This window comes from Paroedura picta, chromosome 2 (genome assembly GCF_049243985.1).
Source record: "Paroedura picta isolate Pp20150507F chromosome 2, Ppicta_v3.0, whole genome shotgun sequence".
In the NCBI taxonomy this organism is placed as follows: Eukaryota; Metazoa; Chordata; class Lepidosauria; order Squamata; family Gekkonidae; genus Paroedura; species Paroedura picta.
Genome location: NC_135370.1, coordinates 38,780,544 through 38,807,893, shown reverse-complemented (window position 1 = coordinate 38,807,893; position 27,350 = coordinate 38,780,544). Strand labels below are relative to the sequence as shown.

At 43.1% G+C, this 27,350-nt stretch overlaps 2 protein-coding genes and 1 long non-coding RNA gene across 5 annotated transcripts in view; 2 read left to right on the top strand and 1 right to left on the bottom strand.

Moving 5' to 3' along the window:
- XIRP2 (xin actin binding repeat containing 2) overlaps positions 1–18,229 on the top strand; it is a 115,147-nt gene extending 96,918 nt beyond the window's left edge. For all 3 annotated transcript variants that reach the window (XM_077319813.1, XM_077319814.1, XM_077319815.1), the window contains exons 7-9: positions 1,449–10,854; positions 16,207–16,340; positions 18,069–18,229. In XM_077319813.1, the coding sequence (XP_077175928.1) occupies positions 1,449–10,854; positions 16,207–16,301 (9,501 nt within the window). In that variant the 3' untranslated portion in view covers positions 16,302–16,340; positions 18,069–18,229. The remainder of the gene's footprint in view (positions 1–1,448; positions 10,855–16,206; positions 16,341–18,068) is intronic.
- LOC143829271 (uncharacterized) overlaps positions 1–27,350 on the bottom strand; it is a 62,695-nt gene that overhangs the window by 34,555 nt on the left and 790 nt on the right. The window lies entirely within an intron of this gene.
- The window catches only part of B3GALT1 (beta-1,3-galactosyltransferase 1), a 504,258-nt gene continuing 503,308 nt past the window's right edge, over positions 26,401–27,350 (top strand). Inside the window, exon 1 of the mRNA XM_077319820.1 lies at positions 26,401–26,428. The gene's annotated coding sequence lies outside the window, so the exon portion shown is untranslated. The remainder of the gene's footprint in view (positions 26,429–27,350) is intronic.

Sequence of the window (27,350 nt, the reverse complement as noted above, 5' to 3'; positions counted from 1 at the left end):
AAGCTGAATACACAAAGGTGTCAATTTTCAGCTGTCCTGAAGAATCCCCAAAATATTCAGGATTATCTGGGATTGTTGGATAGCCACAGTTGAAAGGTGTTTAAAAGGTTCGCAGTCTCTTTAAACACTCCTTGGATGAAATTACAGCTTGCAGAAAGTGTTGAAAGCAACTGTGAGCCCTTTAAAAGCCTTTGGTGGGCTTCCAATCCCCCCTTGCATGGATTGTGAGTCAGTATTTTGTGTTCCAGATACTTCCAGATAGATTCCCTATTGACTATAAGGGGGAGGGGTATAATGGAGCTGAAAACATTCCTGAAAAATCCCATCTCCAAATCCCATACTAGTACTGGAATGCAGGAATATCAGGAATGCCCATGTTTTCCAGGTCCAATATACCCAGTTCCAAAAAAATACTGATATTTGTGTGTGTTTATGTGTACACATGCCTCTAATTGCAATCGTTCAGAATATGCATATTTTGTGACATAGGTGACACTTGTAATGCCATTTTAGATCTGGATTCTAAAGCTGTGTTTGGCAATTGGATGATAATACAGTACAATCCTGAGCAATATTACTCCCTTCTAAATCCATTAAAGTCAGTGGGCTGAGAAGGGTATAACTATATTTAGGATTGCCACATACTCCATTCCTTTAGGATTTCTCTAGCACCCATGGAATAAACAATGATTACTGCTTAAGTGTCCTTTGATCTCTTGCAAGCAGAATAGAATCTGCGGCTCAGTATGCTGGATTTTATTTCATGCGAGGTATTGCTAAGAAAATGATAGCGTTGATTGTCCTTCCTGTACTAAAGGCTTGGTTCTGATAGCCATTGAGGCGGGAGCTCTTGTGGCAGAGTTAGAATTGTCCCATGAACTATTGTGCCTGCAGAGTGGTTCATAAGATTGAGCTTCTTGTATATTAGTTATCCATAGCATAAATAATCTTTAATATTGTGTTTCTCTAAGTTTCTTCTATGAAACACAGTTATATCTACAGCTTTTTCTTTTCTTTTCTTTTTTTGAGCATTTTTGTCTGCCTTTCTAAATCCAGTTTTTCCTTGGCCACCTCCTCTGCATTCTTTTCCCAATTCATAGAAGAAAGATTAGTTTTTCTTCCAAAATCTTTGACTGGCACATCTGTTAATGCAAGATAAAAAGCGGACACCATCAAGATTATCTCAGAATGGAATGTGACTAAAATGCAGATAAATGATACGCTACGAGTAAATTAGTTTGTCATGGAAGCAACGGTTATGGGTGGCTTGCACCCACTATAATTGTTCAATCACCCTGTCACACTTGAGTTCTAATTGAGGGTAGATGAGAACCTCTGACTTCCTTTGACATTCTGTTGCTTAGCTTTTCTGTAGGACCGTATCAACCTTATCAAAAGTACCACCTGTAAAACAATGTATTTATAATTACTAATTTTGTCCCCCAAAGATTGAAAATGAATACCAACAAATGGCCCAGCCTTCGGCAGCCTTTTCTTCTTCCGCTGTCAGATCTGCTTCAGCAAATAGACAACAGGATATGTACATGGCAAGAAAAACTGACTATGCGTCTGCGGCCTCAACCACAACCTACAGCAACTCTTCTAAGTATGGGAGCACAGAGGAGTTTCCTCCTCCACCCTCTCCAGACTTACTACAAGTTCCATCTGAAATGACAGAGTTTTCCCAGTCCCCTGAACCCTCCCCCTCTCCATCGAAGCACACCGTCCCCAAAGATTTGTATTCCAAGCAACGAAATCTCTATGAATTGAAACGTTTATACAAACACATTCACCCAGAATTGAGAAAAAATTTAGAAAAAGATTATTTCAATGATATTTGTGAGATTGTGTCTAGTGATGTAGAAACCAGTAGCTCAGTAGCAGGAGATGTACGTCAAGCCAAGTACCTCTTTGAAAACACAGGAAGCAGCCCACAGAAGTGCATGAGTCCAGAGAGAGAGTACTTGGAATGGGATGAAATCCTAAAAGGAGAGGTTCAGTCCATGAGGTGGATCTTTGAGAATCAGCCTTTAGATTCAATCAAAGATGAATCCCCTGACCCAAGCAACGTTAAAAGCATTGCGGATCAAGAAATCATCGCAGGTGGAGATGTGAAATATACCACATGGATGTTTGAAACACAACCCATAGATGCGCTCAGTGCGCATTCCTCAGACAATACAGAAAGTGAAGACAAAATTCCTGAATTGGCTCGAGGAGATGTCCGCACAGCCACCTGGATGTTTGAAACTCAGCCGTTGGATTCCATGAATAAAATTCACCTTGAGAAAGAACATGAATCTGATGAACTCACCACTGAGGAAATTGCTGGTGGAGATGTCAAAACAGTGAAGTATATGTTTGAAACCCAGCATCTGGATAGACTTGGGCAGCTGTACTCGGTGGATGAAGCCAAGTTGCTACAGCTGAGGTCTGAGCTAAAGGAGATCAAAGGTGAGGTGAAGAGATGCATCAGACATTTTGAGACTCTGCCCATGTATGTTATTAGGAATGATTTAGGCCAAATGCTCGAGATTAAAACTGTTCACAGAGAAGAACTTGAGAGAGGAGATGTCAGAACAGTGCGCTGGATGTTTGAAACACAGCCGCTAGACACGATTAACAAAGACTCTCTGGAAATCAAAGTTGTCCGTGGAATCTCTATGGAGGAGAATGTCAAAGGTGAAGTGGGCAAGGCAAAATGGCTTTTTGAAACGCAGCCTTTGGACACTATTAAAGAGGAGTCTGAAGTCTCTGTGATGGAAAAAGAAGTCATTGTAGGTACTGATGTCTGTGGCAAATGCTGGCTTTTTGAGACTCAGCCTCTTGATGCCTTGAAAGAAAGTGAAGATACAGCTCCCTTGCAGACTGAAGAAATAATAGGAGGGGATGTAAATACTACTAAACACTTGTTTGAAACATTGCCAATGGACATGCTAAAAGACAGCCCAGATGTTGGAACACTTCATAAAATGGCTGCCACTGAGGAAGAAAAAGGAGATGTGCAGCACCAGAAACTGATTTTTGAAACTAAACCTCTAGAACAGATTAGAGAGGAGAGAAAAGAATTCATAAGAACTGTGAAACTGGAGGAAATCGACAGGGGAAATGTGAGCAGCTGCAAGCATGCCTTTGAATCTTGTAAGTTAAGCAAACGTGATGACACACACAAAATCCATGTTGAAGGTGTGACAAGAGGGGCAGTCAAATTAAACACAGATGTATTTGAAACAACTCCACTGTATGCAATACAGGACAGACTTGGGAAATATCATGAGGTGAAAACAATTCGACAAGAAGAAGTCTTAAGAGGGGATGTGAGAAACTGCCGGTGGCTCTTTGAGACCAGACCCATCGATCAGTTTGATGAGAGTACTGAAAAAATTCAGATTATTAAAGGAATATCTTCCCAGGAAGTCCAGTCAGGCGACGTGAAGACAGCAAAATGGCTGTTTGAAACTCAGCCTCTTGACTCTATTAAATACTTTTCTAATGTGGAAGATGATGAGAGCCAAACTCAAATGGATTCCACAGAAGTTGTCAAAGGGGATGTCAGAATGTGTAGGTGGCTATTCGAGACCCAACCCATGGAATCCTTGTATGACAAAGAAGAGGCAGTGACTGATGATGAAGAGATACACAGAGGAGATGTCAAAACCTGTACCTGGCTCTTTGAAACTCAGCCTCTTGATGCAATAGGAGAAGACTCGGAAAGAGTCATGAAACTGCAGACAGTGAAGCAGGAAGAAATCCAGGGTAGTGACGTCCGCACTGCGTGTTTCCTTTTTGAGACAGAAAACCTAGAGAATATACAAGGAGAAGAAAGTAAGGAACTCAAGCAAATTGTAGAAATTGATATCCAGCCTGGAGATGTCTCCACCATGAGACATAAATTTGAAAACCAAACATTAGACTCTATAAACCTCAGCACAGAAGAAGTACTGAACAAAATTAAGACCATGCAGCGTGAAGATATACAAAAGGGGAATGTTTTGCATTGCTGTTGGCTTTTTGAGAATCAGCCTATCGATGAAATAACAGAGAATCACGAGGACAGGACATCCATTAAAACGGTTACAGATGTGCAAGGTGGAAATGTGCAAAAGGGTTGTTTTATCTTTGAGACATTTTCTTTGGACCAGATTAAAGATGAATCTTCTACAGACATAAGCACCAAGAAAACAGTAAGCGAAGAAGAAATAACAAAGGGAGATGTGAAAAACTATAGAATGCTCTTTGAGACCCAGCCACTTTATGCGATTCAGGACAAGGAAGGGTATTATCATGAGGTGACTACTGTTAAGAAGGAAGAAGTGATTCATGGGGATGTACGTGGAACTCGGTGGCTGTTCGAAACAAAGCCTCTGGGGTCAATAAACAAATCTGATAATGTATATGTTATAAAATCAGTCACCCAAGAGGATATCCAGAAAGGAGATGTTAATTCTGTCAGATATAGATTTGAAACACAGCCGTTGGATACAATTTCTGATGAGGAAAAATTAATCATCCCCACAGTAGACCACGTCCAAGGTGGTGACGTGAAGGCCAGCAAGAAGTTGTTTGAGTCTGAAGAGACCAAAGAAGGCATGTACATAAGAACAGTGAGTGTCAGTGAAATACAACAAGGCAACGTCAAAACATCCACTTGGTTATTTGAAACACACACCATCGACGAAATTAGAGGAGAGGGGTCAGAGTACAAAGATGTTAAGACAGTAACAAAGGAAGAGGTAGAAGAAGGCGATGTTCAGCATGCAGTGTGGCTTTTCGAAAACCAGCCTTTAGACTCCATCAAGGAGACGGATGAAAATGATGCGAGGATAGCTAGGGAAGAAATCCCACAGGTAGATGTCAAGACCACAACATGGCTTTTTGAAACCACACCTTTCCACGAATTCAATGAAAGCAAAATAGAAAAGGAAGAAGTCATTGGGAAAAACGTGAAAGAGACTTTAAAGGAACTGTATTCTCACAAAATGGTGGAGTCTCATGGAATTATCTTGGAGGCAGATGAAATTGGAGATGTCCGAATGACAAAGTATAAACTGATGAATCAAGAGGCTCCTGAAATACAAAAGGAAGAGATTATTAGAGGAGATCTGGCCAACATTATGATGAACTTGCTGTCCAAAAGCAGCCCGGTCGAAAGAGAAGCGAAAGTCAGTGAAGAAGAAAAGGGCAATGTGAATTTGACCAAAGAGCAGTTGCTGAATAGGTCCACAGATATTCACATTGACAAGGAAGAAGTGGTAAAGGGTGATATACAGGAAGCCATTAAAAACCTGTTTAGTAAGAGCAGCTCAGCAAAAAGTGGGATTTTAATTCAGGAGAATGAGAGAGGTGATATTAACATGACAGTATATTCTCTCTTTCACAAAAAGGATAGCACTAAAATCCAGCAAGATGAAGTCATAGGTGGTGACGTGAGGCGTACGATTCACAGCCTCCTGTCCTCTGCAGTGAATAATGAAATAACAGAAAGAGCTAAAATAGATGATTCAGAAAGAGGCAACGTTCAGTTTTTCACAACATGCATAGAAGCTGGGGCTCTGGACTATCTGAAGCAACTCCAGACAGGGGCAAATGAAACATTTACCAGTAGGAATCAGGACGAGGAGGAAGAGGAAGAAATAATCGGTGGCGATGTTGAAGGTACGAAGCTGTTACTTAAGAAAAAGAAGTCTCAGATTCAACGCACAGTTAACGAAACCGACATCATCCCTGGAGATGTGTGTAATGCAGTCAAAATCTTTATGACCGAGCCGCAAAATTCATCTTGTCATGTATGCAAAGAAGAAATTATAAAAGGTGATTTGAAGGCGGCATTAAATTCTCTCAGTCAGGCCATAAATCAAACCACTGTCACAGAGAAGGAAGAAATTATAAAAGCTGATATCCTCACAATTCTCAAGTCACTTGAAGAATCTGCTTATCGACTGAAAGAAACGGAAAAACCTGATGTCATCCCTGGTGATATTAAGCAGGCGATTGAATCTCTGGAGAAAGCAAGACAGGCAAAAAACGAAGTCCTGAGAGAAGAGGTTGTTCGAGGTGACCTTGAGTCCACCTTATGGTCTTTAAAAGCAGCTCAGCAATCTTTCCAGGAGATAGGCAAGGAAGAAATAGTCAAAGGAGATACTCAAGCAGCTTTAGAGAGCTTCCAAAGAACATCTACAGGAAGAAAAACAACACAATACCAAGTGGGAGTATGTGGAGATGCGAAAAGGAGCACTGATGCTGTCTTTGAACCTTCTCAGCAGTTGGCCAAGAACCAGGTTAATGTGATTGAAAAGCTACAAAACCATATTAAATCCCATGAAGCACATCATCAAAGAATTGAAACTGAAAGCAAGAGCTTTCTCAGCAAAGACAGCAAAGCAATCCATTTAGATCAGAAATGGAACACAAAGGCAGATGAGTCAGATAAGAGAAATGTGAAGGTCTTATCTAATTCCCAACACAAGGTCACTGAAAAAGCAGATAAAGCGATGGGTAGAGTCAAAGTCCAGAACACTGTGAAAAAGGAAGCAAAGACTCGTAGTGATCACTCTGTAGTTACTCAGTCGGCTTCTTGTAGTACTGTTCAGAAGAATGAAAGAGGAGAGAAATTGGAGGCAAGCAGAATACTGAGTAAGGACAGCATATCAAGTGTGGAACCGTCTATAAAACAAATGCCTGACACAACTGGTCAGAAAGAGATGAGAGGAAAAACAAAACCATACAGCTACACTCATATGAACCATCATAGAGGTGCAGAGCAAGTGGTCAACATGTCAATGGGCATCATTTCAAAGGCGACTGGTCATTTTCAAAATCAAGAGGTACACCAAGAAAGAAAACAGTGTTCAAAAGAGGTTTGTGAAGAGAGAAAAACCAACATTAAAGCAAACCAAGCTGCAGTTTCCATGGCATCGGGACAAAATCTAAAAACCAATCAGAAAGTCAGAGTCACACAGGAAACGCATGGCCAGTTTCAAGAAGCCAAAAGGAAGCAAAACTCAAATGTTATCCAGCAACATGAGAAATCTATGGCAAGGTTTAGGGGAAAGGAAAAGGGGGACTTGGCTGAATACAACTTCAGAAGTCTGGTGAAAAATCCTCACAACCCAAACCAAAATGCTGGAAATCTGGACAGATCCGAAATTGATTCTCCACCTCCACCTCCACCCCCACCTTCACCCCCACCCTCAGTGACTTCATCTGAAGCAGATCTTCCTCTACCACCACCTCCTCCTCTAACACATTTAATGATGTCTTCTGACAGACAAAGCTTTCCTTCCCCACCACCACCAATAGGACAGGCTAAAACAGAGGTTGACCATTTCCCTCCTCCACCACCCTCAGTAGAAGACAAATCTGAAAGTGAATCAGTGTCTTCTTTGCCTCCTTCCCCTCTTCCTCAGCCGTCTGTGATTCCTCAGCCAAAACAGAAGAAAGAACACTTCTTAAAGCACCTAGACAAAACACTGCAGCAATCAATTCAAGCTCATGCTGGCATTCGACCCAGTAGGGTTCCGTCCATTAAGAAACCTCCACCGAAAAGCTTTACAAAACAGTCAGAAGAACATCCACTTGATATGCCTCACGAAATTGAGCCTGAGGATCAGATATGCAAAGGGAGGGATGTGACAAAGACTGTGGAAGAAAGCACCATGGTGACTAATGTTGCTAGTTGTGAACAGAAAGAGCAAAGAGCCTGCACAAGAGCAGACGAGGTTAGGCGGCCTTCCTCAGTCACAGATGCTGTCAAGCCAGAGACCTCACCAATGAAGAAAAGAAGTCAATTTCTACTGGTGAGATCTCCTTCCCTCCCATCAGAGACAACACAGGCGACGCCCAAGACATATGTACGAAAATTTAAAACCCCTTTAATGATTGCAGAAGAGAAATACAGGCAACAAAGGGAGGTGATGGAGAAAAAGCAAGTACAAGAGTCTTGTCAACTCACTGCGAGACGAAATAGTGAAGCTTCTGTAAGCTCAGTTCAGACAGAGTCAGCAGCATCTCTGCTGGAACCCAAACCATCTGGGCAGTATCAATCCCATGTTCAAGACCCATTGACCTCTGCAGCTCCAGAAAGGACTATGCCTTCTGAGACCAAAGATCAGGACAAACTACAAGATGTGGTCCTGTATGATCATGAGCCACAGCCCACTTCACAGATAGCAGCCACCAGACAGTCTCAAAGCATCCTCAAAACCTCAACAGAGGAACAGATTAGAAACAAAACTACATGCGATATGGAAAGCCTGACAAAATATGAAGCATCTTCTAAGAAGGTGCACTCTCACAAGGAACAGGTGGTGTGCAAGACTGAGCAACACGAGGATGAGGAGTGTCAACAAATGTCCAAAAACAAAACGGCATCCCCTACTTTCAGAATCCGAACTATCAAACTTCCCACTTTGGATCAACGGTTTGGTGAAATGCACACGGACACCCTGACACAGAGGGAGCAAGAGGAGCACAGCAGCCTAGCTGTCCGCAAACAACACATTCAAGAAAAACAGAAGGGAAACAGAAGCAGCTCCATTAGCAAAAAAGAAAGCCTTGCCAAGGCAAACAGTCAGGGGCAGGTTGATGAGAAGGTGCAGCTGGAAAATCCACTTCTGAAATTCACTCAAGACAGGCACAAAATAACCGGCAAAGAGTCCAGTGAAGTGAAACAAAGGTTAGTTCAAAGGAAAGAAACAGGGAAAGAAGAAATTAAACAACAGAGTGTCTCTCAGGCTCTGGGAGGAAAGCAGAGCCAAGTAATTACTTTTCCTAAAGAAGAGAAAATAATAATTCAACGAAAACAAGAGGAAGTGAGCAATAAATCAGAAAAAATGGTCAAGCAAAAGGTAATTGACATGCATGAGAGCACACAGGCTTCTCAACAAGAGAAAAACTTGAGTCTGGAAGCAAAATACTTGTCCCAGGAAACCAGGAGTCTGGAAGGGAAGGAGTATGCTGGAGAAAAAACCCTGCAACTCAAAAGGGGCCCTCTTAAGACAGCAGAGCCAAAACAAGCAATTGTCCAGAAAAAAATAGCCCTGTCTAATTCCCTAGGAGGAATGCCACAGAATCATGAGAAAAGCCCAGGAGATATCTTAGAGTTCTTGAGGAAGCGTGAGGAAGTTCATCAGGTCCTGTCCAGAGTGAAGCAGTTTGAAATGGAACCCAATAAAAATGGGATCCAAACTTTCCAGGTGTTCTTAAGTGGTATTCCAGAGTGGCTGGTCAAACAAGAGATGAAACAAAAGTTGACTTCTATTGCACAGGAGAATAACTTTGACAAGATGAAGGAAGAGCTGACAGTCATTAAAGACCAGGGTGCTCAGATACTTCAGTGGTGTGAAAATGCAATCCAGACAGCCATGATGTCCACAAAAACCATGAAACCTAGGAAAGGCTCCCTTAATGTTGGAGGATCATCACAAAATATAGCTGAGCTGAGCATTGGCTCTAGTAAAAAACGACCTCAGGTGACCAAAGAGGCAATCAAAGAGGCAGAAGCACATCAGGAAGTGAAACTTATCAATGCACGTAGGCACACCGAAAACATAACTACTTCTTCATCTTCATTAAGGACCCGGGCACCTTCACCTACTTACATTACAATAGAGTCAAGGCGTATTGAATCTCCCCTCCGGGAGCCTCTGTCTCCTGCCCAAAGGGAAACGACTCCAGTCCCACCATCGCCACCGCCTCGATCTACCACACCAACATCTAAATATCAACAGTCGGTGGCCTCTCCCTCTCCCTCTCCTTCTCCACCAAGACAACGTTCAGAACAACTTGCCAAGCTCAAGGATACCACTGTGAAACTGTCCCAAGGAGCGACCCCAAACAGATCAGTGACCCCCATTCCCATTATGGAGAAAAGGTCTGAGATCGTTAAATCTCCCGCAAGTCTCCGTCGACAAATCAAGCTTGAGCCAAGGCAATCGGATAGTTTGTCTTCGAAGATGTCGCCTATCAAGGAATCGCAAATAACTGCTGGTACAGTGAAGAAAAGTCAAGAAATGCACAGAGAACTGGAAACAAGCAAGACGCTTGTCAACAAAAAGACAGGATACATTCCAGAAGGCTTCAAGCCACAAAGAGCAAATGCGGACTTTGTTTCTGTTGCTCAAAAATACGAAGCTCCTAAGGTTGATCCCAAAGGACTCGTGCCTCGGTTTGAAGCATCTGAACAGATGATTCACACAGGAAGAGAATCAGAGGTGTCTGAAAGATCAGGCCACAGGAGTGAAGATAAAATAGGTATACTGTTAGAAAACGTTGATAAACCAGTAGCAGAGGTGAAATCAAAGAAAAAATGTGTTGAAAATGGTGTGATTAGTGGGAAACTCAGGGAAGAGAGGCGCCGGTTTCGAAGGGATGAAACGGGCCAAGCTGCTCGCGGAAGGGAAATGCAAAAAGAAGGTTTCCAAAAGACTGCAGGCAAGTGGCAGAGAGAACCAAAGGAAAATAAACCTTCCACGCAAAAGCAGTGCGCAGTCAAAGAGTGCTCCTTTGAGCCCGTGGCGTGCTTTGATGCCAAGTCTCGCGGTGAAGGCTCTGCTGGCACGGAGACATTTGAGAACAGCACTGTGGAATCGAGGACCGCCGCCTCCAGATCACGACGTGCAGATGGGCTGCAGTCCGGATTTGGCTTCAAACGTGCGCCTCCAACGTATGAGGATGTCATCTCAGGACACATCTTGGATATCTCCGCTGCAGAGTCCCCCGAAGAGCTGCTGAAGAATTTCCAAAAGACTTGGCAAGAAAGCGAGAGAGTGTTTAAAAGCCTGGGCTACACGATGTCTGACGCCGCGGAAACAGAAGTGAGAAGTAGCTTCCATGAGGAAGCAGAGTTTCTCAGTGGTAAATAAGCATGCCAGGTGTGGAGAAAGAGTGGTTTTTTAACAGCTTTTGACCAGTATGACATGACGGCGATGAAAATTTTTTGCACAACTAATACATAATGGAAGTAGGGTGATGTGCCATAACTGCAATTAACTTACCTTCACATACGCTTTGTCCCCGTTCTCTCTTTCTCCCTCTCCCTCTCCCTCTCTCTCTCTGAAACCTTCGTTCTTGCTTTTCCAAGCTATTCATCTTAATATGTGCTAAACGCGTGACTAATGCCATGGCTTTGTCTGACAAAGGTAAATGCTACATTTGAGTTGTTTGTGACACTTCGCAAAATGTGGTTTGTTATTTCCTTCGGCTTGAAGTGGAGCATTGCTGTCTTTTTGCATAATTTAATTGGATCCTGGCTAGAGTTGGGTTCTTTGGTGTTCGAAGTGGCCATTCCTGCCCGAAGCAGCCAGCACCGCAGCTGTGCACCTGCGCATGTGTGCCAATTGGTGCACCAGCGCCCGCGCCTCCCCTCCCTCCCCGTGCTGTGGTGCTGGCTGTTTCAGGCGGGAACAGCCGCTTCAGACACCGAAGCACTCAACCCTAATCCAGGCCTTTGGGGTGGTAGTATGCCAAATGAAACATGGTGAGCTGGATGGCATGACTTCACGGAAAGTTGCTGTCTCTCCTTCCTACAGCCTCTTTTGTGCTCCTGAGAATCTGCTACTGGGGAGCTGAGATGTCTTTTAAAAACACTGAGGGATGGGTGCATGAGGGACGAGGGAAGAAGTGGGAAATTAGACCTAGGAAGTCACTCCCAAATACTTCCCCCTGCACCTCATCCCACTCCTGTTCCCAGTTCTCCAGAGTCACTCAGAGGGCACAAGAGGAGGACAACAGGAAGGAAGAAGGTGGAGAGATCCGTTCCGTGAACTCATTCTGTTCATGCATCGTTGGTTCAGTGCCATCTTGTGCAGCTCCTGTTCACTTCAAAGGGACTAGGACAACACAGCTTCTGAGCAGATGGTGACTGTACCAAGTACATAGGCAGTGCAATCGTCAGCAGACTCATGCCCTTTTGAGCTTATCGACTTCCGCGGAACTGCTTAAGATCGCACTGCTTCCATTTCAGTTTATTTCGATACGAAATCAGCCTTAGATCCTGCCACAATGCAACACAGTACTCAGATCAGCAAACCAGTTTGGAGATGTCATTGTAATCCAGCCTTGTGGACTTAGCCACCCGCTTGAGCACGCTGCAAAATCGCGCGACGCTGAGTGTCATTTCTGAAGCAAGGCCAGAGAGGTGTAGAACTGCTTGGAACTTCCTGGGGAATTGACTAACCCTGGCGGGATCTCTTGTCAGCCAATGTCTCTCCACTAGGCGGAGGGCAAGCTCCCACAGAATATCACGATGCAAATTCGCCATAAAACCTGGGGTTAATTATGGGGTGGGCAACATTTCAAAAATGATTATTCCATCATATGACAGGATGAATGATAGCTTGTACCAAGAACTGACCCCCCCACCTCCTCCCTATTATGACATTTTAAAAAGTTTTCATTCACACATTGCTAGGAAAACACTGTGGGCCACGAAGATAATAAGAAAAAAACAGGAAGTTATGAATATAGCCAAGGATGTAATAAGAGAATGCCTGGATTTCAAAACCCTCTGCTCAAGTATAAAACCAAAATAACTTCTTTCTACCCTTGCTTATTCGATTCCCTTCTTTCAGTATGCTTATTTCTTGCCATGCTGCCTGAAATGTGATAACTCAAGGGCACCAAAAAACGCTAAGTTTATTATTAAAAACCAGCCACACAGCACAGGGAAGAGGAAACGGTGCCCAGCTGCAGTGGCGTGCCCACATGCTGTTTGCCTGCCATTCCTATTTATTCAATTAATTAATTTAGACCATTTGATTATCTCCTCTCCAGATATTTGCTCAAGAAGGCTAGGGCAAAAAGAAAGAAAGCAATCCATGCAGATTAAAAGAGTAAACAGTTCATTAAAACCAACCCTGGAGCAATAAAAAGCATCCTACCTGTCAAAAACCAGAAGCCAATAAAACCAACAGCATTAAAGAGACAGAGAGAGAGAGCCAGAGAGAGAGCGTGAAGGCAAGTTATAAAATGTCAAGAGGTGGGAAGCCCAGGTTAGCATAATCAAAATAAGACTGCTAAAAGGATAAAATTTCAATAAAAAGCCTAGATGAACAGAAAAGTTTTAAACTGGTGCCTAAACAGAAGGTACGGCAGGGGCCAAGTAAGCCCCAAGAAAAGGGCATTCTATTAGGGATGCCAAGCTCCTGGCAAGGCCTGGAGATCTCCTGGTGTAACAATTGAGCTCTAGACTAATGAGATCAGTTCCCATTGAGAAAATGGCAGCTTCGGAGGGTGGGGGTGGCTTTGTACCTTGATGAGATCTCTTCCCATGCCTGTTCTGCAAACTCCACCCTCAAAATCTCCAGTTTTTTTGCGACCCAAACTGGCAACTCTACACTTCCACACATGAGTTATTATGACTGCAAAAGCCCTGTCTCTGATTGCCATCTAACAGTACTCTGCTGGTGGAAGCATAGAGAGCATGGGTTTAGGGGTAAGACTTTAATTGTTGGACTGGACCATATGGAAGGAGGTAGTCCTTCCTGTTCCCTAGCCCTAAACCATTTCGGCTTTCAAGGTAGCCCTTTAAATTGGGCCCAGAAACAGACAAGGAACCAATCAGATTCAGAAGATTTTTTATTGGCATACAAAAAGAAAACAGAAGAAATACATCATAAAGCATTGATTGTACTTCAATTACAAGATGTCGTTGCCAGCTATAGAAACCTGGCAACCAATTTAATTACTAGAGAGCTTTTGTTTCCTAGTAGGAAAATGATTGGAACCAGTTCAGATCATTTGACACAGAGAGCCTGGCCATCATATATGGAACCAGTTGAAGTTTCTGAACAGTGTTCAAAAGCGGCTTGACATAAAGCACCTTACAGGAATCTTAACTGCAAATACCAATCAGGCAGTTTTTGAGAATTTGAGAATGCTGCTCAAGTCTTCTGTGTTGGGACTTTTGGACTTGATTCAGTCTTGAGTCCCTCCAGAGAAATAGAGCTGCAGAGTAACAGAGCATTTGAAAGTCTGCAGTTATTAGTTACCTTTGTGGATGAGGCACAGATCCATACTCACAGTACTTTGAGGTTTAAAAGGCAGAATCTTTACTAGGAAAGATTTACAAATATATATCATATTCATCAGTTTCAGTTTCCTTACTGAAGTAGAGTACAAAAGCTTAAAAGATAGTCACAAAGAAAACACATTGCAAGCCCCTATGGCTGGCTCAAGTAGACTATATGCCTACACATCAACAGATTGCCTTAATGATTGAACCTTAATGAAGGGCAGTGCTCTTTGCTTCTGCAAAGAAAACACTGTACATCTTCCTGAAGAAGCAGGAAGTGGAGCCCACCTTAAACAAAGGAATCCCCACAGCACATGGCTCAGAATTCTCTGCAACATCAGAGTGACCATTAGGTGTCACCAGTGAGCACATAGGTACTGCTCACCTGCTTAAGTACCTTAACAGCCTTCAAGACTGACTTCACCAAATTATTTGTTGATTGCAATTCCAATACTCTGCCTCATTTATTTATTTAGTACATTTATATTCTGCCATTCCCAGCACAGCTGGCTCATTGGTTGGCCCTCTCCTGCAATATGCTGTGACCAAGAGATCTGGAAAATGAAAAGAGCACATAGTGGCACCAATCCATAAGGCCTAAAGACAGAAGGTTCATAGAAGTTATTTTGGGTTTGGAGGCCGGAATTGCAACAGAAGTAGCATATAAACTGTTTTTGCTATCTAGAAGTCAACAACTATGTAGTATTTTAAAAGGCATCAGCTAGGATTAGGATACCTCATTTTTTCATTTATTGAGATATATGTTTATCCCTCTTCTTTGCAATGTGAAGCCTGGAGATTACATACCTAAGGCCTGTTGAATAATGGCGCTTATAATTTGCTGTCTTCCATGACCAAGCCTTGAGGCTGATAGGCTAGAAGGAAGAGCAGGCTAACCAGGAACAGGAAGAATTGGGGAAAGGGAGGAGAGAGGTGAACAACAGAAACAAATAGCAGAAAATAGAATCTTCTGGGTCATAACAGCGTGCGAAAGCCAACAGCTGCCTGAGGAGTCTGTAAGCTTTCGGACTCCCCTGATAGTGTCAGGTAGATTGGTTATTGACAAAATATTAATAAACTGTTGACTGCACTAATGAGGTATGTGATGGACTTAGCATATTAGGGATGAACAATAGTCAGTTATCTACCCAAAGGATCAAAGCAGCTTGTGAAAAGCACATCTGATTCACCAAAGTAAATAATGTAAAAAGTCTGTATTATTGATCAATACTGTTGATTCAGTCCTTTTCAGAACTATATGATCTTCTGCCAGGATAAAATTCCCCAATGTAGTACAAAAAAAAAAAAAAAAAGGAAGCTGGAGTAGTTCTCTTGTAACATAAAATGGGAAACATAGACACCCTGGTACCCTGTCCCCTATCAAAATATTTGTGTAGGAGTGAAAGATTTTTTTTAAAAAATATGTTATTTATCTATTTGATTTCTAAATCACTCTCCCTGCAAGCAGGCCCAGAGTAGTTTACAACAACAACAACAATAATATAGTTAAAACTAGTACCCTTCTACTTCTCCTCTTAAATACCCTCCCTTCAACTAAGCTGACCAGACTTGGGGTGGACTCAAATGTTGGGGGAGGGAGGGGCAGCCATGGCCTCAACCATAAGCCTGGAAGAAAAGTGCAATTTTGCAGGCCCTGTGGCTCCATCAGGCCATGGATTTTAACAGGCAATTCATTCCACCAGGTCAGGGCCAGGGCCAAAAAGGCCCTGGCTCTGGTTGAGGTCAAGCAAATGTCTCGAGGGCCAGGGATTACCAACAAATTGGTGTTAGTAGAGCACAGTGCTATCCAGGGGACATATTAGGAAAGGTGGTCCCTCAGATGCACAGTCCACCTTCCTCACAGAGGTATGTGGGTTCTAGCTGTGAAACCTCTCATTTTGCACATTAGGGCAGAGGCCCCAATACAGAGGAAATGCGAGATACTTCCATTTCCTCTTGCCACCTCTCTTCCTACTTGAGTATGAATCCCTAGCCTGTGTCTTCAAAGTAAATATATGTTCTCATTGCAGCATGACTCTCATTTGACCCTATAAACCGGAGGCTTAGGTGTTAATTATCTGCGAGCCAAGTATTTCAGCTTGCATTGTGGCGATGAAACATTCTGTGCTCAGCCCGAGGAAAAATAAAATGAATAATAACATATGGCACTGAGACCTTGTCTCATTTATTTCTAGAAACTGCACGTTCAGGGAAAGGAAACCTGCCTACTTTGTCAAAAGAGAGTTTATCCAATGGAGTGTCTGGTGGCCGACAAACAGACCTTTCATAAATCATGCTTCCGGTGTCACCACTGTGGCAGTAAATTAAGGTAAGACGAAGTGAACAATTAAAGCTTTGACATGCAAATAGTATCATGACTGGCATCCACTTCCATATGAGTGATGGGTCCGAAGATCAAAGCTCAACAGGCCTGGTTTCCCAATTCAGTTCTGCTGCAGGTCGCTTACATTAGGTCTGGTCTGGACATCTCCCTCCAAGGAATAGTGGGGAGTCGGTTCTGGGTGTTTTTAAAAACTATTGATTTTTAATGTGAATTGTGATATAAATCTTATCGCTAGAGTCCTCTTCCCAAAGGCAAACATGATTGATTATTTACCCTTTAAGGTGTTTTTTTTTTTTTTTTTGCAAAATAAGTTTAGTTGGCCACTAATTATGTCTAGTCATCTGTGGGAACAGTAGAAGTGTCTATAGCTGAACAGTGAGGAAAATGTGTTGTGGGTGGGTGGGGGGGCAAGCCTTGACCCTGGGGAAAAGAGAGACTTTCGAGCAGGCTTTCTTAGCCAGAGTTTCGGGAAAGCCTGGGATTTCTAGATGGCCCTGGAAGGGTTTCCTGAATTGGTCATCTCGACCTTCCCCTCCAATGGCCAGTGATGGGACTAGAGGGGATGGGAAGGGGAGGAGCCCTCAGAAGATGTTCGCACAGAGAATTCTCTCAGCCCCACCTACCTCACTGGGTTCCTGGTGTGGGGAGTGCAAGGGAAAGGTGTTTGTAAGTTGCTTTGGGATTCCTTCAGGTAGTGAAAAGTGGGGTATAAAACAACAGCTCTTCACTAAATCTGAATGGAAGCTTCATAGAAATATAGCTTCATAGAGCACTCTTGTTCCTTGCATTTGCTTAGCAATAAATTAACTGCATCTGAAGATGCATTCTTGCTTATGCTTAGCAATATGTTCACTGCATCTGAATCTTCATGTGGGAGCACCAGAACTAGACTTAGAAGTAAGACCGGCACCTGCTTTCCACAGTTCAGGAATAATACATGAGGGGCAGGGAAGTATATGTGGACTGAACGGGGGAAGATATAGGAGGTACCAGGTTTTAGTAAAGTTTGGCAAGTTACTATAAGAGTATCAGAAAATTAGCCAGCCCATCCTGATTTAAATAAGCTTAACTTTGGACTGCACCTAATATTGGTCCAGTCTAACATTTTTTTTTTGTTTTAAAGTGCCAGGGGGGGGGGGAAATCCTGTTTTCCCTTGTCCTATTTCAGATAATAAATATTTAATCTAGGGATGTGGCCCATTGGTCACCTGTGTCCCACCAAGAGCACTTATCTGATTAATACTAATTAACAGTAATAGTAATTCAATCAATTAGTACTAATACTAATAAATTAATACTAATACGGGTTTTTTTGCATTTAGATGATTTATGGTACATGTGGCCCAACCAAATGTGCCCAAAAAAGAACTTTGTTGGGACATTTTCTTTAAGGAGGTCATAACTCAGACCCTGTAAATTTAGAATTTGGTAAAGCTATTATTCTAAGGGGCCATTCCACCACCTCACAAGCCTCACAAATTTGTGTTAGTGTGTGATACACAAACATTGTGAACTACGAACCAAACTGCATTTTCACAGTTCATTCCCATTAGTGATATGATGTTTGTTCTTTTCTAAAGTGGTAGGAGTCAGGACTATATTTATAGATGCTTTTATTTATAGCTACTTAAAATGTCAACTACAAATAAAATATTTTTGGAGCATTTGTGATAGATAGATGCCATAAATCATTTTTTTTCTTTGATTTGACAGCTTGGGTAATTACGCTTCTCTCCATGGAAAAATATACTGTAAACCCCATTTTAAGCAACTTTTCAAATCCAAAGGAAATTATGATGAAGGTTTTGGACACAAGCAACATAAAGAATTATGGATTTCCAAAAATCAAAAGAGCTCTGTTGGTTCTGGCCATGCTAAAGAAGTTAATCCAAGGGGGTCTAGACCCACTGATCGAATGTTGCATTCTGGCAGTCAGGAAGTCCATTGTGAAACTTTGGGAGACAATTTGAAACAGAATACAGAGAGAAGCAAGTTAAACATTACCTGGCCTCCTTCCATAGAAACTCCAATAAAATCCTTTTCTATAGAGGAGGAAGTTAAAGTGAATAAACCAAAATGGCCACCAGAATGTTTTGAACAAGAGACCACCGGAACACAAACGGGTGACAGAAATCCGCCTCAGCTGTCAAATGGAAGTAACTGCTGGGAGAGCGAGGAAGAAAAGAAAGATGAAGTCATTGATTTGCAATCAAACGCCCAGTCATCTCCCACTTACGCATCTAAAGAGGAAGAATTTGTAAACAATAGCAGGGTGAAGACTGGTGAAGCAGATAACAAAGAGAAAAACAGTCAAAAAGAATCTGTGCGAAGGAAAAAGAATGAAAATGAAGTATCCCAAAAGAGAGAGAAGGGTGGAAAGAATGTGAAAGAATGCGACAAGGTAGCTGCACAGTGTGCCGAAAAGCAAAGAGATGGGAAACTTAACGAAGCAAACGGTGCGGAGGTTTTACAAGTTACGAACACTGACGACGAATCTGTCCTGCAGGGTAGTAATAAAGGCGGCCTCTTCAACAGCAACAACAACAATAGCAATAATTGCCGTCAAATGCCTTTCCCCCATCAAGACATTTATTGGCTGGAAGAATATACCGAAGACGGGCAATATTCGTCAACAGAATCAAATCATGCAAAGATCCCTCCCCTGGAGTATGCATTAGAAAGACAAGTTGTAAATTTAGAACTTCTCAGTATAACTGACTGTGAAGCTGGTTGTTCCACAGAGGCCCTAAATCTTGCTGGTGATGAAGAAAGCATCAACAGGAAAGGTACCATTACTTCCGACAGTCATGTTCGACACCCTAATAAAGATGCCCCCTGTCAAAAACCACGTACTGGCAACGTCACGTTCCAAGAGGTCGCCAGTACAGAATTTCTTTGGGCGAGTGAATTCGAAAGCATTGGGGAAGCCATCAGGCCCGTCAAGAAGTTGAATATTATTTCACCTGATAATGCGGAGGCCCTTCCTTTGCCCGGCAAGGACAGGATTGGTCTATTAGGCGCTGCGCATGCCGTTAAAACGGTTTCCAACCTGCATTCGAAAGACTGTGTGAATTATCCTATCAATACCTGTCGAGAAGATGAAATAATGGAAATGTTGCAAAATGACATGAGTGCAGGTTTAGAGTCACTGAGGTCAAGGCATGGAGCTGTCCCATCATCTCCAGAAGATGACGTCAAGGCAAAGTTGCCAGCGATCGGCGAGCGAATTAAACGAAACAGATGGTGTGATGAAAATGCATAAATGCCGTCCCATCAGCCCAGGCTCAATGTGCAATTTACTTGGATTAATGTGGTTAAAGTGTTTATAGTTTGTGGGATATGCCTATGAAATCCAGTTGTCTAACTAAAAAATTTTTAAAAATTAATTTAAAACGCCCAGAGGTTACAAACCATTATTATAATTTGTACTGAATTTGCTCAGAGTATTGTGGAAATCTGTATACCTCAAGAATGAGAGTTGTTTCATCTCTTCAAAAACCAAATAATCTCTCTTTTTGCTTTTCTTTGTGTTTATTAAGGGATGAATACACGTAAGGACATATCCCCGATTATTCAGTGCTTAATATCTCATGGCTGAGTGTGTGGGTTGCAAAGTATGTGTTTTGAAGTGACATTGGGTGATGTGATATTTTGGGGTGCTAGGTCTCTGATGGGTTCATTCATCCATGCAAATGATCACTTATTGCCGAAGCCATCAAGCGACAAGTGCACACGTACTGAATCAGCAGGCTACATTACAGTTCTCTTCCCAGTGCGCTGTTCAATGGTGAAGCTTTAGCTATGGAAACAGAGTAGATTACGCACCTGGTGTGCTCTAAAATAAAGACAAATATTTCTAAAGATATTTTTTCAACTATTGTTATTACTGTAAGTACACGAGCAATTGCTCCGCAATATGATATGTACATTGGCTTTTTTTTTGGCTTTTAATAGCAGCTTCTCTCTTTTTAAAAAGAGAGATCCCATTTTGGAGTTCTTGGTTTGAAATAAACCTTGAAATGCACCAGAAATCCAGCCTTTTGCATATTTAGGGCCCTTTGTTTTTTTCTTTTCGGTTTTTTGCCCCCTTCAAGTGTGGTGTTTCCTCCCCTTTTTTGATATCTAAAATGAACATAACATGACCTGGTAACCGAAAATTAGGGGAACGAGTCAGTAACAGTTAAGCATTATGCAGCCCTATCCAATTAACATTTCCTTCGAAGAAAATACCACTGAGTTCATTGAGGCTCATTCTGAATCAAGCATGCACAGGACCTCAACCTTGAAACGCCCACCCCTAGGAGGTCTATTCGGAAAGGATCCATTGCAGTGAGCTACTCCAACGTTCCACATGTTTCAGTGGCAGAGATTTTAAGCTTGCAGGGCAATAAGACTTCAGTGCGTTTTAGCTGGATGGGATAATAGCCAAAGTATGTCAAAATGGTAATGAAAAAGCCTGAAGAGGAGGAATCCGAGGTGGCGAGCAGGTCAGACTAGGGCCGGGGGCCCCCGAATTCAGATCCCTACTCAGCCACGAATTGACTTGGGTAATTTTGGGTCTGATGCTTTGTTTCGTCCTAACCTACCTCACAGGGTTGTTGTAATGAGAAGGTGGATGGGGGAAAGACAGTTCTCTTTCGCCCAAACCTCTTTGGAGGAATGGTGCCTTAGTCAATGAGACCATCATGGCGATTGCCACGGAAACGGGGAGTGAATGGCTGATGTTCATCTGCGTGGTTGTTCCGAAGTGATCAGAAAGTGAACCAAGGACTGTTGCAGTTTTAGAATGTGCCCTCTGAAGTCACATAGTTGATGCCTAACTTTATGTACTGAATACTAGTGATTCTCTCCCCACCCCTTTAAGTTACCATTAGTTGAGCTTGCATGAAAGCACTTCACTGAGCAGTTGACAATGCCTAATAATAAAAAAAAAAACAAGAAAAGCACTTTACAAAATGTAGTTTCTGGATTTATTTTTAAAGGCTGATGCTCTTTGAAATGGTTGATAATAGCACATTATTATAATAATTTTAGCATAATGAATCACTTCACAGTGAACGTAAAATAAAGTAATGGGGTACTGAAAACATACAAGAGCTGAAAGTTCATAATCGTTCCCTTCTGGAAGCAACAGCCTGCATTTCGAACAGGGGTCCCCAATTTGGTTCTCATGCAGGGGTTGCCAAACTGTGGCTCTCCAGATGTCCATGGACTACAATTCCCACGATCCCCTGCCAGCACACTGTAGTCCGTGGACATCTGGAGAGCCACAGTTTGGCCACCCCTGTTCCCATGAGTGCCATGGTGCCTGCTGACACCATTCCCGATGCCCACCAAGTGCTTTTCAAATGTGGACGTGGCTTGGTGGGGATTGGCTGTGCAGATTAAAAGGCATCCCATTAAACACAACTTCTGCCTGAAATGTTGAATGTTAGAATCCAATATAATCAACTGTGTCGTTGGTGCCTCCTCCTATGGCAGCCATTTGTGACTGGCTCCACCTCCTGTGGCAGCCATGTTGTGGCTGGGCCCACTGCCCTGGTGGCAAAGTTCCAAAGGTGCTCACAGAATGTTGGGGACCCCTGATCTGAAAGAACAGACATGGCAAGACAAGTGTGTTCCAAATATGAAATCCCAAAGGGAATGAATGACCTTCAATCCAAGTATATCCACACACAAACATCAACTAGGATCCATCTGATCAGAAAACCAGAAATCACATTGATTGGTCACTTGGAAGAAGGAACATTAAGTTAGACTTATTTTTCCCCTTCCCAGTGAAACTCCCTGGCCCTAATGGTGGGCATTTGCATGCAGTACCAACTGCTTAAGAAAGTAGATGTGCAATACTAATCAATGGGCACCTAATTCTGGTTGCGCAAGCCTGAGGGGACAGGAGCATGGCATATCATTCTCAGGGGTCCTCTCCAATCCTTAGCATTTGTTTAAAAGATTTTGGCACTCCAAGGGGCACATGAAGCTGCTTTAGAGTGAATCCAAACTAGGTCCATCAACGTCAATATTGACTACTCAGGCTGGCAGCAGCTCTCCGGAGTCTAAGGCAGAGGTCTTTCCCCCATCATCTACCACCTGAACCTTTCGACTGGGAACGTCAGGGGTGGAACCATGGACCTGCTGCATGCCAAGCAGATACTCTGCCACTGAGCCAGAACCCCGCAGGTGGGTCTCCTGTATTGCTGGTGCTGAAAATGAGCCAAGCCCCTGCGTGTCACCCTCACTGTGCCATCCAAGCAGCTCAATCACAGCTGTTAGCCTCTGGCAGCAAAGGGCAAAGAGGACTTCTAGGAGAAGAAGAGAAGAAGTGTTGGTTCTTATATGCTGCTTTTCTCTACCCGAAGGAGTCTTACATTTGCCTTCCCTTTCCTCTCCCCACAACAGACACCCTGTGGGGTGGGTGAGGCTGAGAAAGCCCTGATATTCCTGCTCGGTCAGAACAGCTTCATCAGTGCTGTGGCGGGCCCAAGGTCACCCAGCTGGCTGCACGTGGGGGAGGAGTGGGGAATCAAACCTGGCTTGCCAGATTAGAAGCTACCACTCCTAGCCCTACACCAAGCTGCCTCTCAAGGAGGCAGGGAAGAACCATTTCTCAGAAGTCCTTCCCCACATGGGAGTTTGGCTCCTAGGTATTTCATTTTTTTAAATAGTCGTACAGTCTTAGACCAGAATATAAAAACATAAAGGATAAAAACAGAATTCTTTGTGATACTCAAGCATATGAAACATTTTATGGATGTATTAAAATTAAGCTAAAAGATATCATTATGAAAAATTAATAGGGAGAAAAAATTAAATGTTTAAGAGACTAAAAGTTCAAAATCATTCAGTCTATTTCTTGTCCTTCAGGCGAGCTCCAAGGTTTTCGTTCCCCCCACTTGTAAGCATCCAGTCCTGTACGGTCCCCATGACAAAATGCTGAAGATTGGCTTCGAAAATGTATCTTCCTGCATATTCTTATCTTTGGGCTGTCACTCATGTGTATGAGTTTTGAAGAAGAGGTTGTATGAAACTTGTATCCATTACCCCCCTCATTAAAATAAGCGCAGCATTACCACCTGCTTCTACTTTATTGGCCCAAGTTGGGATTTTGCACGTATAAACTCTACAGCATCCATGATTACAAGCCCACATCGCCTGCTGAAAAGCCTTTCCGTATTTTTCCCCCCACCGCAAGGCAGTCTAAAACTTTAAGCAATGCTCTAAATCTTCCCTGAAGGAAATAAAAATGAGGCAGCTCATCCATACCAGAAATGAGACACATGGATCACTTGCCTAAATCCCCATCAATTTTGGGGGAAGAAAAGGGACGGGAGGAAAGTGAATTCTAAAATAAAGCCAAGCCCCAGCAAGTGCAAAGCAGCTTTTAGCTCTGAAAAAAAGCTGACGTCAGAGAGATCAGGGGAAAAGGTATTCATATTGTACCGACCTTGAAGCTAGCCAGCTATCCGAGAAAGGAAAAGCCTTGCAGAGCTTTGGGGAAAGCAAAGGCAAATATGAGTTCTCTGGAATATCAACGGTATGCCAAAATGAAATCTTAAGGAGCAATGGAAGAAAAGTAGTTCTGAAAGCTGAAGAGACAGATTACACCTCTGGAAATATATTTTAGGATTTGCATGTCAGAGATTGCACAGTTTATTTGGGTGGAACAAGTCATGCTCACTGGGCCTATTTCCAAATTCCTTTTAACAATCTGGAAAGCCATCCTTGATGGGAAAAGGGTCAGGCTTCGATTTTGCTGTGCAGAACAGGATAATCTGATTCTAAAGTACATTGAAAGTATATCATTCCATGCGTGCAGGGGTGAATCTGCACTGGGCTTTTTATCCCCAGCGACCCCAAATTAAAGAAAGTAATCTACACATTATTCGATTTCCATTTTGATATTTAGCGCATTAAATTATCCCTCTGCAACATCTATGATTGATCTGCGGTGACACTGCCTTTCCCCTGCGACATCCAGGAGCAGATATACATTGCTACATTTGAGGAGACCACTCCAAGAGCCCAGTATCAAGTGTAGATGTTCTGTGTTTTGCCGGATTAACTTCCTGCTCCGTACCTCCAATGCTGACGTAGTGAAGCAGTATGTCACTGATTGGTCAGGGTGTCAGTTCAAAGTCTGCCTGGCTCCCAATTGCCATTTCCTTGAAAAACTTATTTTTGCCCTCATTTTGGGATCTGTTTTAAAGTAACTATGGTCCAAAAGTGCACACTTCTATAAGCAGAGATTTGCCTCTTGGATTTACTTCCCCTTCCTTGTTCTCTGTGAGGTTGCTGTCTCTCCTCTCCTCCCTCCCTCCCCCCCTCCACTGCTGCAGGAAAAGAAAGATAAACAAGCAGCCTTGTGATCCACTCCCACCCCCCACCCCTGGCTTGCTCTGGTTGTGGACTCGGGAGTCAAAAGGCAGGAAATAAAGCACTCTCCAGCCTTGTGCTCCTTCAATGCTGGCTGGAGCTTCACCCAACCCCTCCCCCCAATCAAGTGAGAAGAAGACCAAAAATTGGGACAATGCAAATGCGGAAGGGCAACGTGTTTAAAATTGGGGGAAAGTAAGGCTGTAGATATAGGTTCAAATCAACCAGGATTCAGCATGATTTACAGTGGCAAAAAGGGAGAGTGCAGATTCTACCCAGGATGGGCTCCAGATTCACCTTTTCAACCATGATGGAGAGCAGAAGTCCACAGTGGGAGAACACATGAAACAACCTGTGCTTGGGCTGCAAGGCTTCTGGGGAGGGTGGGGTTTGGTGTGGAAAAGTTCCTCACTGGGGTATAACGCCATAGGGTCCAACCTCCAAAGCAGCCATTTTCTCTAAGAGAATCAATCTCTTTATTCTGGATATGGATTGTTGTATCAAGATATCAGTATCCCTAGGCAACATGTCCTGAGGCTTGGAGGGGAGTTAAATCTTTGGGGGAGAGCCTCCCAACTCAAGAAAAATCTATTTATTTATATTAGGGTGGCCAGCTTTGGATTAGGAAATATCTGGAGACTTTAAGTGGGACTAAGTGGGATTTGGAGTGTGAAGAGACCTCAGTGGATATAATGCTATGGAGTCCACCCTCCAAAGCAGCCATTTTCTGATCTCTTATCTGGAGAGAAGCTGTAATTCTGGGGGATCCCCAGGTCCCACCTGGAGGCTGGCATCCCTCTTGGGTATACATACATGCATGTAATGTCATCAGGCCAGATAGTCTTCCTGGTGATGTCATCATGCCAGATGTGCCTTCCAAAAAGTACCCTCATTCCCTGCCAACAGCACAGCAGTGCGTGACAAACCTACTTCTGTGCATTGGTGGAGTCCCAATTTAAAATTAACTCTTGTTACCCCTTAATTATGAAGGCGGATTCTTAGCTTAAGCAGAGTGAGGGCCATTCCACACCCTGAAAATAAAGTGTGACCCTTACCCCCTGCAGACGCCCAGCAGCAATCTGGCAGCCACATCCTCCAGGTTAATTTGCTAGTTGGGGAATCCACAAAACCCAGCTTTGTTGCGTGTGCAGGAAGAGAGCAACCAGCAACCACCAGCAAGTTAGCAGTGCATAACAACGTGGCCAGAAGTAGCGCAATCTCCATCTCCAGCACCCACCCTCGTGTCCACCTCCCTGTCCCTTCTCCTGGAATGGGGCTTTTTTTCCTTTCTTTTTTTCCTCTTTTTTTTGGGGGGGGGGGGGCAAGCTGACTGGACCAACGAATACATGTTGGTCCATAGAGGCAGAACAGAAAAAATTCCCACCCACCAGTAGGCACACAAAGCATGCCCCCCCCCCAAAAAATCAGGAAAAGAATAACTTCTGTTCATCTCCAAGTGTCAAATTTCCAAAACAGGCTGGCTAAACTATGCACTGTGCATCTATGATTATATGCATAGGCATAACAATTGAGAAGTTTTACTTTTTTTAAAAAAGATCACTTTCCCTTTAAAGCTAGGAGAAAGCTGATTGGCTGAGACTCGCTGGTATTGGGAGTCCCTCTCCACAGCCATTTTAATCAGCTGTGCAGAGAGCCTGGAAGCAAGAGAAAGCAAGAGAAGAAACCGAGTGAGTGATGAGGTGAGAAATGGTGGGGAGAGGGCACATTTTTTTATAGCGTTAAACAATTGCGGTTGCTTAACACTAAGTTTTTAGAAGTACAGAATGGCCCTGAGTTTTCTCTCCATCTCACGTCATTCTGCACTGGAGTCAATTCAAGTTTAGACTCCTGATTTATTGGGGGGAGGAACTAATTCCGGTTAAGCCATAAGCTTTCAAGTGAACTCATTTTAAACTTGAATCCTTTTGTTATGCATCACACAAGAAGGGGAGAGGAGAGGAGAAACATAGTGTTTGTGTGAGCCCAATAAGGCAAGGTTTGTGCACATTCAGGCATGACAACGTCTTGGTGGGACATCTAATCCAGCGTAGCTCTTCTTATTTATTCAGTCTCCTAAATCTTGCCCCAGTGAATCCTTGTGTCCAACGAAAAGCATGCGGCAACCTCACTAGTTCAAACAAAACTCTTGATTTCACCAGCACTTTTGTAGAGTCTTGTCTGAGGAGCACCCTCCACATTCCCAAATTCACTTCCAATTTTGCTCAAGGCAGCGTTATCGCTGTCAAGCCAACCTCCAAATCTAACAGAACATCTGCAAAGACGTACGACGCCTGCCACAAGCAGTTTGCAAATCTGGAGTTTCCACGCCAACCTCACTTTTTTATCTACAGCTATGAAACTGTTCTTTTGGCATCCCGGCGCTGCCCATGATTCAGAAAAGTCTGATGAGATGGAGCAGAGGAGAAAGCACTGCTCAGTGTCCTTGGTGACTAAAAGCCACATTAAGGCACATTAAGTAGAAAAGTCAATCTGGTACAAGAGAGATAAAAATCTAAGACTCTTTTGTAAAAATGCCATCCTGGGACAGTTTCATTTTCGGCTTTGTCAGACCCATATTTAACTCAGAACGAGCCTCTGCCAGACAGCTACAGACCACAACAA